The 14,817-nt window shown below is 37.0% G+C and overlaps 1 protein-coding gene across 8 annotated transcripts in view; it reads left to right on the top strand.

Moving 5' to 3' along the window:
- Positions 1-14,817, top strand: part of KDM6A (lysine demethylase 6A) — a 180,329-nt gene that overhangs the window by 163,539 nt on the left and 1,973 nt on the right. For all 8 annotated transcript variants that reach the window (XM_043459029.1, XM_043459026.1, XM_043459025.1 and 5 more), the window contains one exon: positions 12,901-13,027. In XM_043459029.1, the coding sequence (XP_043314964.1) occupies positions 12,901-13,027 (127 nt within the window). The remainder of the gene's footprint in view (positions 1-12,900; positions 13,028-14,817) is intronic.

Raw genomic sequence — 14,817 nt, 5'->3', positions numbered from 1 at the left:
CTGTAAGGGTTGGTATATTTTTTGAATGGGGGAAAAGGATTATAATGTATTGTATTTCCCAAACGTATTTGTTTGACCAGTATCTTTAAAGAATTGATCTCAAAAACTCGTTTTGAAATGCACCGCTTTATACTCACTAATAAAATTAGTTTGTCTTCATCTTTGTTAAAATAATACTTACCTTAAAGTATTTCTCCTACAGCTGTATTAATTTGGCCAGCATGTGTTGTTTTCAAAATACTGTCTTTTGAAAAGAACCCTAGCTTCTTAAAGGGATTTCAAACCCAAATCTAAAATATTATTCAAACAAAAATTGTGTAGCTGTATTATTTTATTCCTTTATCATTTACGCTAGTTTATCTAGTCCTAGACAGAAGTGATAGGGGGAGACAAAAGGTAACAAAAAATAAGCCATAGCAAGTAAAGTACAAATCCTTTAAAATGCTTGATCTTAGGTGCCATACTCTATAAATGTGATTGGTAGTGGAATTATCCTATTATGTCTCAGATTGGTCTTTTTTGCTGAAGAGTAAGTTTGAGGTTACTTTCTGGAGAAAAAATTATGTAAAGTCACCCAAGATAATAGTAAGTTGAAAATGGGCATAAACTAGAGGCTAACTCAGATCACCTAAAGGTAAAGGGATGGTACAGTATGGAAACCATTTATATGTAACAGCTCTAAAGACTGGAAGTGACTCATTATATTTTGAGTTCAGTTCAGTTCAGTCACTCAGTCGTGTCCAGCTCTTTGTGACACCATGCACTGCAGCACACCAGGCCTCCCTGTTCATCACCAGTTCCTAGAGTTTATTCAAACTCATGTCCATTGAGTCAGTGATGCCATGCAACCATCTCATCCTCTCTCGTCCCCTTCTCCTCCCGCCTTCAGTCTTTCCCAGCATCAGAGTCTCTTCACATGAGTCAGTTCTTCAAATCAGGTGGCCAAAGTATTGGAGTTTTAGCTTCATTCAGCATCAGTCCTTCCAATGGATATTCAGGACTGATTTCCTTTAGGATGGACTGGTTGGATCTCCTTGCAGTCCTAGGGACTCTCAAGAGTCTTCTCCAACACCACAGTTCAAAAGCATCAGTTCTTTGGCACTCAGGTTTCTTTAGAGTCCAACTCTCACATCCATACATGACTACTGGAAAAGCCTTAGCTTTGACTAGACGGACCTCTGTTGGCAAAGTAATGTCTCTGCTTTTTAATATGCTGTCTAGGTTGGTCATTGCTTTCCTTCCAAGGAGTAAGCGTCTTTTAATTTCATGGCTGCAGTCACCATCTGCAGTGATTTTAGAGCCCAAAAAACTAAAGTCTGTCACTGTTTCCACTGTTTCCCCATCTATTTGCTATGAAGAGATGGGATCAGATGCCATGATCTTAATTTTCTGAACGTTGAGTTAAGCCAGCCTTTTCACTCTCTTTCACTTTGATCAAGGGGCTCTTTAGTTCTTCGCTTTCTGCCAAAAGGGTGGTGTCATCTGCATATCTGCATACTTCTTCTGGCAACCTTGATTCCAGCTTGTGCTTCATCCACTCCATCATTTTGCATGATGTACTATGCATATAAGTTAAATAAGCAGGGTGACAATATACAGTTTTGATGTACTCCTTCCCCCATTTGGAACCAATCTGTTGTTCTGTGTCTGGTTCGAACCATTGGTTCTTGACTTGCATATAGATTTCTCACAAGGCAGGTAAGGTGATCTGATATTCCCATCTCTTTAAGAATTTTCCACAGTTTGTTGTGACCCACACAGTTAAAGGCTTTAGTGTAGTCAGTGAAGCAGAAGTTGATGTCTTTTTGAAATTCTCTTGCTTTTTCTATTGATCCAAAGGATGTTGACAGTTTGATCTCTTGACTCCTCTGCCTTTTGGTCTAATCTACCTATCATTTGATCCCAATTCCCTAAATACATTTAGGATTTTGCCAGCCACCATTGCTCCTTTTATTTGTACTTTCTTTTTATTTAATGAGTATTTGCTGACTATATTCAAGACTCTGGGTTAGGCACTGAGAGTGTTTTATATATATATATATATATATGTATGTATGTATTGTGTATATATGTGTGTGTGTGTATATATATATATACACACATACATACATATATATATACACATACATACATACACACACACATGGCATAGTTCCTGTCTTGAAGTAAAAGTTAATGCATAAAATAAACAGACTGAAAGAAACACAACAGATCCACTCAGTACTTTCCAGCCCCAGGGAGTCAGAGCAGTCTGTGTATTCTGGGAGGCAGATATTTTGTGTGAAGGGTGAAGATGTGGAGGCAGGGAGAAGATAGAAGTATAGCATCTAAAGCCAATTTAAGACCAAACTCTTGAACCATTAGAAAGGTTCTTCACTTCATCCATAAAATAGTACCATGTCTTGTTTGGTCCAACACAGTCATGTTTTCCTCAAATGAAGGAATAAATCCCTTTTCTTCAGTAGAGCACCAGGCAAAATATTTGACTTTCATGGAGCGGCCCTGTTATACTAACTCTGAAATCTTACTCAGCATGATAAGCTGCTTACATTGTGAGAAGCTTAGAGGAAATCCAGCTGCCTAGAGGTGGTAAATTCATACTCAACTTTAGACTTCTTCACTTCCTCCTGCTCTCATTTTCTCCCTAACACCTACCTCCTTTGCCCTCCCTCCTGATTTCCCTACTGTGTATTTGCACACGTTGAAATATATATATATTGTAGTGGGAGCTTGGAGTCCTAACCACTGGACCACCAAGGAATTCTCTGAAATGTATATATTGTATGATACAGCTCCACTGTGTGTGTGTGTGTGTGTGTGTGTGTGTGTGTGTGTGTGTGTGTGTGTGTGTGTGTGTGTGTGTGTGTGTGTGTGTGTGTGTGTGTGTGTGTGTGTGTGTGTTGAAAACAGCTGATCATACATTCTGGCTTGAGCACAATGTGTGTGATGAGTAGTAGAAAGTACCTAGTGGCAAATCACATATTGTGTGCCAGACTTAAGTTTTTTCTGTTGGAGAGCTTTGAGTAAGTTTTTAACTAATAAGATCTAATTTGAGTCTCATAAAGATGTTTCTGGTAGTTAAATGGAATGTAGCTTCTGGATGATAAGATACAATTCTGGGTTCTAAATGGTTTAGTAATAATGTTAGTTAGTAAACTGAGCTTGATCCTTAGCCAGGCACTGAGCAAAATGGTTCCCAGGCTGTATTTCAGGTGTGCCTCTCCACATCCCATGGTCACCCGTTTGGTTAGAGCCAAGATTTAAGCCCATATCTGTCTTACGTAAAAGCTACTTGCATGCATCTATGACATGGAGCTTCATTTTGAAACAGTAACAGGTTTGAAGAGCCAGTGAAGTAGTTGTATAGAAGCTGGTCTATCAGAAGCTGTAGTTTTTCAGAAGCTGTAGGAAATAGCAGGATTCCAGAGAGCAAAGTCAGAGCTGACTGACTAGGGGGTCTTCTAGCTAGTGGTTTGAGATGGCCTTGAGAAGAAGGGGATGGGTGGAGTTAGGGACAGAACTTGGGGAAATACTTCTATTTAAGAAAAGCAAATAGGAGAATTAGGTAAAGGTTGGAAGAGAACACAGAGAATGTATTGTTACAAAAATAGAGAGGGAGTCTTTTCCCACAAGCTCAGTTTCACTGTAAAACTGTATCCACATCATTGCTTTGCTCCTCAAATCTAGTACTCTGCCAGCAAACAAAGCAGTGCTTGCACTGGCTCGTGAGCTATACCAATTTTTAAGAAATGGTCCTCCCTTATAGTTCCTTTCCTCTACTTTGAGTCATTTTCTTCATCTCCTTCCTGTTCACTCCACCATCCACAGTATTTTGACTTTCTACCTCAGTATGCTCCTGTCACTTCTCTTGCTGAGGCCACCAGCAACAACAAACTATTCTAAACATACAAAGGCGCAGATACAAACTTTCTTTCAAATCCCCATTTGTACCTTATATCTGACCCGCACTTCTCTTGTCAGCCATTTCTCCACTTTATTTAGATGTGTGCTTGAATTTTCTACTTACTTTTACCACTTGGTATCTTAAGCCATCTTCACTGTGAACTGCAATTTTTACACCCACCTTTCTCCTCCTTTGAATTATCTTTCAGTAAAGTATTGATTCATTGTACATTTGATGATACGAATTGTAGGCTGTTTTCAAAGAAAAAATATCTGCTAGATGTAAGAAGTGAATGGAGAAGATTTGCAAAGGTGTTCTTTCTTAGCTTTCTCCTTGCATTACTGCTTTTAATTCTTAAATAGTGTGAACTTAAAATGTGTGATTTTTAGGTTTTCATGGTTAAATAGTAAGTCTGCCCAACCATAAAGAATCTAAGCAAAATTTACCTGTGCCTTCATATACACTCACTCATTCAACTCTACCCAGTTCTTTTCATTCTTTTATTTGTTTAATCTATAAACTGAGTTGGAACTTGGGTATTGTGCTAGGTGATAGAAGGATCTGATCACTTCTCAGACTGCTTAAAATAAATGGGGGGAATAGTCAAAATGTTAAAAATACATGATCTTTGGTTTAATGATGGAGATAACTGTTTTAAAACAAAAACCATGGGAGAGCACAGAGGAAGGCACTTCTTAGAGAGGGGAACATTTTAGAAAAGACTAAAGTAGTACTACAGCTCCATAGTCCTTTATCCCAGACCCCTTAGACCAAATACGTTTTGATATTCTGAAATCCTTAGTGTGTTTATTTTACCTTCCCACCAGTTTATGGCAGTATCCTGGAATCAAATACATTAATATTTCTACAGTAAAACATAAATAGTCACTCTGATGAGCTAAGTAAAAACTCTAAAAAGCCCCAGGTCGAGTTTCAACACCAGTGAGTTTATGCAAAGTTTATGAAAAATTTGGGATTATGAAAAATTATGAACTGTATTTGCACCAAGTGATTAATAATGGGACATGATGTTCTCTCCTGTTGTCACCTACTAATCCTTTGTTATCATTTTGAGCATGAATTACCTATAGTTATTTTTAAAAGTCAATATCATTCTTGTTTTTTTCTTTGTACTTTTAAATTCAAGTTGAATCTTTTGGAGCCTTGTAATTTCATAAAGTCATTTATCTAAGTAAGTCATTTAGTAAATCTCAAAATTTCTACATCCTAGCTGTGTTTCTAAAATACAGTCATCTTCATACTCTCCTTCACATTCTTCCAGATGTCTCCTACATTGGCATGAGTCAGAGGAATACTCATTATCTTGATTACTTCTTTCATTTCATACTGCAATGAACTTGACTTGAAAAGTTCAGAGCCTAACTCCTTAGGAACATTTTCGTGGAAGCTTAGTGCATTAACATCTCTTTTGGTTTCCTTCCACTGTTTTAATGAACATAAACTTTTTTCCACATACCCCATATACTGCAAACAAGCTTAGTTTCTTTTTCTTTAGACTAAACTTTAAAATGTCTCTCAGGATTAAGCCCTACTGGATCATTTATATCAGCTAAAGAGTATAGATTTAAAATTTTGTTGCTAAACATTTCAAGTAGACTTAACATAGACAGCAGCTGCTAATGAGAAGCCTTTAGAATTTTTAATCTTTTTAATAATCAAATTTGCGTGTTAGATCACTTGCCAGCAAGATAAGTACTCAGTGGAGGGCGGAAGATTTAGAGGCATATTAGAAGGTATTTGTTATATTTCAGATAAGAAGGAAGACAAAGGATAGAAGATAAAAATAGATGTATTGATTAATTGAGTGGTGGAGGTGAGAGGGGAATCAGGATTTCTGGGGTTTTGACTTGGGCCATGCAGTGAGATATTTATTCTTGTTGATGAAACTGGGAGTAAAGGAAGAAAAGAATAACTGGGTTAGATATGGGAAGTGATGATTACCAGCTTGGCTGCCTCTAGGCAGGTAGAACTCTTAATTCCTTTTATGATGTTTGAATGGGAATCTTTTTTTTTTTTTTCCAATTATTTTTATTAGTTGGAGGCTGATTGCTTCACAACATTGCAGTGGGTTTTGTCATACATTGACATGAATCAGCCATGGAGTTACATGTATTCCCCATCCCGATCCCCCCTCCCACCTCCTTCTTGAATGGGAATCTTTTTAATATAACCACCAGATAGATAAATGGTTCTATTATTTAGAAAAGGAGTCTGAGATACACATTTGTATCTTTTAGCTGGCTGTGTATCTTCTTAGCTGGCTGATAGGTAATCCCTGCTAAGGTGTTAGCTGTTGAGTTTTCTGAACCATTAGCTATCCTTAAAGTAGACCAGTGCCCACACAAAGAAATGCATTAAGGAAGACAATAAATGCAAAGCTACTGAACTCTTCCTTCACTTCAGTGAACTATGACTATCTTTCCATGTTAGTATATCTTCCGTTCAGTTCAGTCACTTAGTCGTGTCCGACTCTTTGCGACCCCATGAATCGCAGCACGCCAGGCCTCCCTGTCCATCACCGACTCCCGGAGTTTACTCAAACTCATGTCCATTGAGTCGGCGATGCCATCCAGCCATCTCATCCTCTGTCGTCCCCTTCTCCTCCTGCCCCCAATCCCTCCCAGCATCAGGGTCTTTTCCAGTGAGTCAACTCTTTGCATGAGGTGGCCAAAGTATTGGAGTTTCAGCTTCAGCATCAGTCCTTCCAAAGAACATCCAGGACTGATCCCCTTTAGGATGGACTGGTTGGATCTCCTTGCAGTCCAAGGGACTCTCAAGAGTCTTCTCCAACACCACAGTTCAAAAGCATCAATTTTTCGGTGCTCAGCTTTCTTTACAGTCCAACTCTCTCATCCATACATGACCACTGGAAAAACTATAGCCTTGACTAGACGGAACTTTGTTGGCAAAGTAATGTCTCTGCTTTTTAATATGCTATCTAGGTATTCCTCTAAAATATATTAGGGACATATATATTAGGATATATAAAATATATCTAGACAAGCACCCTTTAAATGATCTATGTTCTTTTAGGTATAACTATTACACTTTCAGTTGGCATTCATCACACACTTTTTTCAAATTAAAAAAATAGTCATTAATTATTTTAACACAATTGAAAATTTTCACTTAAGTTCAAATATTGATCACTGACTTCTAGGCACTAATCTAAGCATGTATATAACATATGTACTCATAATAGTATATAGTTAGATGTGCCCTCTTTACATTGGAGGAAACTGAGACTTGTGTGTAGAGCTGGGGTATGAACCCAGGGAGTCTAGCTCCAGAATCTGTGCTCTTTCATAGGAGCTTTTCTGTGGCTTTTTGTCTGTGATCTCTCATGGCTCTGATCATAAAAACATGGTGATTTGCTGAAAAATATTGTTACAGATTTTAGACGTCATTTCTAATGAAGTAAGAGGTTCAACTGGTTCTTACTTGTCTAATCATAAGAATCACTTGAGACCCTTACTAAAATTGATTTCTAGACTCTGTTCCTAATAAATAAATTCAAAGCTCTGTGTGAAGAACCCTGGGAATATCTTTCACAGTGATCTAGATGAATCCCATGATTCAGACAAGTTAGGGACACCCTAGTCTAGATTTGATCTCTTTTAGAACTAATAATATTTTTGTTGCCTTTTTTTTTTTTCACAAACATATTATAGATTATTATCCTATCTACCCTGTTATCTACATAATATATACTTTATCACTAGCACTGAGTTTTTTAGTATAAATTAAAGCAAACTGTTACCTTTTTCCTTTGATTCCCATGTTTCAGTAGATATATTAAGTGTTCTACAACTCTACAGTCATAGCTTATTGGCCTAATAACTGAGTAAGTGGTATTGCCACATAGCATAGATTCTAGTGCTGTTGTCCTTGGGTTATGTTTAACCATACAGTGTTTTGTGATAACATTGAGCAAACAAAATCTAAAAAATCCAAAAGCTCTCCATTCTCATGGTAACACATATTTGCTTTCATGCTTGTTTTTTCTGAGAGTTTAAAATTCTTAAGATAGTCATTTCTTCATTGACTGAGACCTTGATTTTCAGCCATGTGGTTGGTTTGAATGAAGCTGTTAGATGACTTACTGACATTCAGACACTCACTACTGTCTAGGTGAATCTATCTCTGGAGTGAAACGTGGCAAGTTTTGAGGGCTTACCTGTTGGCTCACTGCCTACATGGCTCTTTCAGTAAGACAGATTGGGCAAGGCAAGGTGGTACTTGGTATACTTTTAAAAGTTACATACTTTCAAAGGTTATATATCATCTGCTGCTTAGTGGCAGAGATTGTTACCATAAAGACTTTAGAAGTGCCATATCAAGTTAAACCATGCTGCTTCTTACCTCCACAGCAATATTTGGGAACTTACTTTGAAAACCTTAGGTTACCCCCAAAGTGTCAAGAGTAGTAATCCTAGTGTTAACTTTAGCATAATCTAATATCACTCTGGCTTCACTCCTTTATTCTCCTAGTCCAGAAACCTCATCCCAAGATTAAAGTCATAAGAACCATTGTTTAGTCCCTAAATAATCCCCACACTACCTTTGCTCATGGAATTCCTTTTGCCTGGAAGGTGCCTTCCTCCCACTTCTCTTTCCTATCTCATCTAAATCGGCAACTTCTTACTGATTTTTTTTAATTGGCAACTTCTTTATGAAAACTTTTGTGAGTTCTACCTCCCTCTCCTTTTAGCATCCATGACATACTAAGTCTGTCTTTTGCCTCATGTATTGATTTATGATTATACTGTGTATAATCATTTGTCCTCATTGTCTTCAGTTTTTTTTATTGTAATATTTCAAGTATATTTTCATTTCTATTGCCTATGGTAAGCAATTTTCTAAAATTCCATCCCACTTTAGGTTTCATTTTTGCCAAATGGGTTTTTGGTAGGATTATGTTCTTTATGACCTCAAATACATCCAGCCCTCAGTCAGCCTCTTGTGATTTTCTTCCAAGCCAAATCTGCCTTTAATAGCCCTTGCTTTTTGTGTAGTCTTTTATCCAAACAACTGAAAACATTAGTCCTAAAACCAGATTGATCCTGACTGATCTTGCAAGGTTAAAGGGAAGTTTGATTCCCAACTTCTCTAGCTCCTGAAATGCTGAAATTTCTGACCCTGTCCTTGAGATGCATTTGAAACAGCATCTTCTATCTTCTTAAACTTTTTGCTAGTAATTTATTATTTTGCTTTTTGACAGATTGAATTTTTTTATTGAAATATAGTTGATTTGCAGTGTTGTGTTAATTTCTGCCATATAGCAAAGTGATTTAGTTATATATATGTAGTTAGCCATACCTTTCAGCATGTGAGATCTTAGTTCCCCAACCAGGGATCAGACCTGTGCCCCCTGCATTGGAAGCATGGAGTCTTAACCACTGAACCTCCAGGGAAGTCCCAGTTACACACATGTATACTTTCTTTCTTACAGTCTTTTTCCATTATGATTTATCTCAAGATATTGAATAGAGTTACCTGTGCTATACGTAGGACCTTGTCATTTATCCATTCTATATGTAATAGTTTACATCTACTAATTCCAATTTCCTAGTCCATCCCTCCCCAATTCCCCTCCCCCTCCCCCTTTAGCAGTTGCAAATCTTTTCACCATGTCTATGAATCTCTTGCTGTTTCATAGATAGGTTCAACAAACTGAATTCTTAATTGCTATGCAATAAACTTGTTAAAATTCCACAAAACTAAAATGAGGAAACTGCAACCCTGCAACCCTTATTTTATTTGACTTTTACTTTTTAGCTCCTCAATACACTCAAACATTGTCTTCATATAAAATCAGTCTGGGATTATTCAAAGCAGAACAGATTACTGTTAAGTCAAATTTTGACTATTATATGTGTATCTTTCCTAGGATCTTTTCCTTAAATCTCTTTATTTTCTATTTATTTTCCCCTGCCCTTCAGTTAAATCAGATTCCTTCTTGAGGACCTGCTCATTGCTGTGGACTCCAGAAGAGCCTCTGTCTCCCTCAATTCTTCTTCTATTCCAACCACTACCTTTTGAAAATGGGAAGGAACAAAAAATTTTACTGTTAAGGAAAAAACATAAGGGCAAAGGGGAAACCGCAATTTGGTTATTCATTGTCAAATCAAATTAATAGAGCTGTTGGTTTTCTTAGAGTCCTGTATCTCACAAAATAAAAATTCTGGAGCTGTGATTTCAGAAGCAAAATACTGTTGGCTTAGGATTTATTCTTAGCAGCCTTAGCTCTAACCCTTTATTGTTTGCAGAAGAGTAGTATATTACCTTTTTTCTAAATGAAACTATTATAAATAATAAACTGCATAAATTATAAACTGCAATCTACCTGCCAAAGTAGTAGCATTGGAACTGAAAGTTCATTTGCTGAGTAAAGAGTGGCGTAAGACTCCACAGAACCAAGGCTCTGTGTTTGTGGAGGGAGAACTGTGCTGACTGAGAACCTCATCTTCAAAAGAGAAGGCGGGGGGTGGGGGGGGTAAGAAGATGTGAAAGGAGACCACAAAGATGATAGTACAGTGTAAGATAGTGAGGGGAAACTTGAGATTTTTTGCTTTTACAAACCCCTAGCCCAATAGGGCTTCCCAGGTGGCTCAGTGATAAAGAATCCACCCATCAAATGTAGGAAATGCAAATTTGATCCCTGGGTCCCGAAGATCCCCTGGAGAAAGAAATAGCAACCCACTCCAGTATTCTTGCCTGGGAAATCCCATGGACAGAGGAGCCTGGCAGCCTATAGTCTTAGGGTCTCAAAGAGTCAGACACAACTGAGCAACTAAACAACAACAGTCCAACTACTCAAAAATAGCTTTATAGTATCAGCTTCTCTGGGTCCTAGTGCCCTAGTTTCCTTATTTGTAGAGTGGAGATAACAGTGCCTCCTGCACCAGCCTTAAATGGTATAATATGTGCCAAGTATCTAATACCATGCTTCCTGTCTGGTTCTTATTTTTAATTATTTATTCATTTTTATTATTTTTGTTTATTTTCCCATGTGGGAGCCTAGTGGAGTCTATAAATCTCCAAAGATATCTGCCGAGTTTTGGGCGTTATTTTCCTGTGAAAAAGACCTTATTGTGAAGCCCTGCTTTAAAAACTTATTCAGTTAGATCAGTGTCTTCACAGAGAAGTGTATGGGACACAGGGAGGGAAGGACGGAGGAGCAGGTACTGTTCAAGAACTAGCAGCAAAGCCTGAGTTTATATGCTCTCTGTTTTTGCCATGTTCTAGATTTTTACTTGCTCCTCCCCTCCCCTGGTATAGCTACACACACACACACACACACACACACACACACACACACACACACACACACACACACACACACACACACACACACACACCCCATTGCAACATGTTCTAGATTTTTACTTGCTCCTCCCCTCCCCTGGTATAGCTACACACACACACACACACACACACACACACACACACGACCAACACACACACACACACACACACGACACACACACACACCAACACACCATTGCAAAACATGTTCTAGATTTTTACTTGCTCCTCCCCTCCCCTGGTATAGCTACACACACACACACACACACACACACACACACACACACACACACACACACCATTGCAACATGTTAGATTTTACTTGCTCCTCCCCTCCCCTGGTATAGCTACACACACACACACACACACACACACACACACACACACACACACACACACACACACACACACACACACACACACACACACCATTGCAACCATAGTCGTAAAGCATTATTTTGTTTATAAATAAGTTAAACACCCAAGAATTGCTATATGATGCTTAAGGAATTTGCTTAAGTTTATTAAGTTTTTGTTTATTAAATAAGTTATCAGACTATCTTTAATCATCTATTTTTTACACTGGCTTTTAACTTATGTGGGTTCTGATAAGTTATAGTATTTTAACCTAGTAACTTATGAAATAGCAAGGAAATATAAATTAAGAGAAATTTAAAATGCTGTAATTTATCATACTTTAAATATTAGTAGTTCCATAGTCATATATTTATTGAGCATCTACTACATGTTTGGCACTGTCCTAAGCACTGAGTAGACTATGCATAAAACAGATAAGATCTTTACTTTCAAACAGCATTCAGTTGCTAAACCCATTTCCTTTTCTTTAGGGTGTTTTCATTGTCTCCAACTGTTAGAGCTGAAAAGTGCCATACAGATCATCTAGTGTTTCTCTATTCAAATGAAGAACCTGAGCCTCTAAGATTCACAGGAGAGTAAGAGAACTTAGCAAACAACTCCAAGTAATGATAGCAAACTATAGGAAAACCAAAAGTTGTGAGAATTTACTGTATCATTAGCATGAGTTTAGAAAATGTGTAAATTATAAGGAAAGTTCAATTATGTTAATGTGAATGAAAGATTTCACAGTATTCAAGTCAAAATCAGGGAATTTAGTGTCTTCAACACTACAGTGAAACAAACCATTTTTGTATTGTATCGTGACTATTATCCATAAATACTTTTTTGCTTATATATCAAAAGTTTCAGAAGCAACCATATTAGTGATGCTGTTTATAAGTGTCTAGGTAGTATTGATAGAAATAATGTGCTTTCCTACTTTATTTAAAATCATAGAATTCACATCTGGGATTCAGACCCTTGTTTCAAGGGTGAGACATTGACTCCCAAAGAGGTTAATTGACTTGCCCAGATAAGAGCCCAAATTAGCAACTTATATTTAAACAAGGGGTCAGGTTGTTATATTTTGATATTCAGATGCCAATTATTCTCAACTTTAAATGATCTAATAACTGTCATTGTCAGACCTGCTAAGCATTAGTCTTATTTTTTAAATTGGAGGATATCTGAGAAATTGATGAAATAAAAATGAAGTTACAGATATTAGAATCTCTTGGCATTACTTCCTTCATGCTGAAAATATTCAATATTCAGTTGCTGGTCACGAATAACTTTCCCCCACACTCTAGGTATTGTCTTCTGAGAACTCTGAAGCAGTGTCAGACATTGAGGGAAGCTCTCATTGCTGCAGGAAAAGAGATTATATGGCATGGGCGAACAAAGGAAGAACCAGCACATTACTGTAGCATTTGTGAGGTAAATAATTGTTCTTATTCAGTTGTTTTATAAACCTCTTACCTCTCCAGTTTTGGTTTCTCTTTAGTTATTTTTTTTTTTTTCTCTAGTTATTTTTTTAATGTACTTTTTTATGCAATGCATTTTACTGAAATTGACATTGTGTTCCATATTATTATTTAACTACTATATTAAACTTTATTCTGGTGAAATGCTATTTCACTAAGTGTGAATTAACTGAATTAACTCTAAAAGTATTTACTAGAATCATTTATCTGGTAGATAACATTTGACCCTCCCTATCCACAGGTTCCTATCTGTGGATTCAACCAACCACAGATCAAAAATATTTGGGGGTTGGGAAGATATTCCAAAAGTTCCAAAGAGCATGACTTAAATTTGCCATACACCAACAGCTATTTTGTTTTAGGTATTATAGGTAATCTAGAGATGATTTAAATATAGAGGAGGATGTGCATAGGTTATATGCAGTTAGTATGCCATTTTTCGTAAGGGACTTGAGCATCCTTAGATTTTGGTACCCGTGGAAGGTCCTGGAACCAATCCTCATGGATACTGAGGGACAGCTGTGTTTAACAGATGATAAGTGTCAAGTTAAATCTTGAAATTTTAAACTGGGAACACTCCAGGTGTAGACAGTTGCCAGTAAACTGGATATAGTTCAGTACAGTTTCAGGCAGATCATTGTTCAGTTCTCCCTGGTACAATTCACAGTACGTTGGTCAGTCTTCTCCTGTGGCCAAGGCTTGCAAGAGATGCAGAAACAAAGATGTGGTACCTGCTCTGAAGGAGCTTACATCCTACTTAGGGCAGACAAATTATAAACTGTTCTACGTATATGAGACTATGGTGAATGCAAAGTTGGTCTGACTGTTAGGAAAACACTAAGGGGAGAAAATAACCTGAGTTTTCCCTTCTAGTGTTCGCATGAGTTCACCAAAGTATTAACATTTGAGTCCATCCTCTAAGGATGAATATGATTTTAGGTAACTAAAAAATGATCAAGATTAATGTATGGCAAAAACCACTACAATATTGTAAAGTAATTAGCCTCCAATTAAAATAAATTTAAAAAAAATAAAGCAAATTTTCCTTTCCAATAAAAGAAAAATAAAAGTAGAATGGATGTTTTTATGAGCTGTAGGAACAGCATGGGAAATGGAATGATTTCTTCAGAAAAGGGTAAATAAATAGTTCAGTGTGACTAGAACACAGACTATGTAAATTCCATTTATGAGTTTGGTTGGTAGGAAGTTTGCAGAGCATTTTGAATGAGTTTAAGAAGTTTGATACTTAACTCTGAGATCATTGAAGCCATCAAAAGTTTCTGAGCAAGTACCCAAGTTGGGTAAGTATTTCAGAGAGAAAAGTGATTGGAGAGGATGGAGATAAGAAGCTATTGCAATGGTGTTAAAGGTTGTCATCCTAAGGCCTAAAGTAGAACCTAGCAGTGGGAATATTGAAGGAGAGGAATTAAAAAGATATTTCAAGGTAAAATTCACAAGACAACTCATTAAATGGCAGAAGTGAGGGACAAGTTGAAGAATGTTCACAAATTTTCCAACTCAGATTATGAGGTTTATGTTATTTGCTATTGCTCATTGATAGTAATGAAAAACATGGTTAATCCTGGGATTGTAGTTAACATAACTTCAAAGAAGACATGAAGTCATGAGAATTTTCTTTCATTGAATATATTAGCCAGGGATATTAATGATCCATTCCAAACCTTGAAATTGTGTAATTTTGACATTGATTTTTATTTGCGATGATTGAATCCATCAAGTTTG

This window comes from Cervus canadensis, chromosome X, assembly GCF_019320065.1.
Source record: "Cervus canadensis isolate Bull #8, Minnesota chromosome X, ASM1932006v1, whole genome shotgun sequence".
NCBI classification, from domain to species: Eukaryota; Metazoa; Chordata; class Mammalia; order Artiodactyla; family Cervidae; genus Cervus; species Cervus canadensis.
The sequence above is the reverse complement of the archived record's forward strand: the minus strand, read 5'-3'. Positions and strand labels throughout refer to the sequence as shown.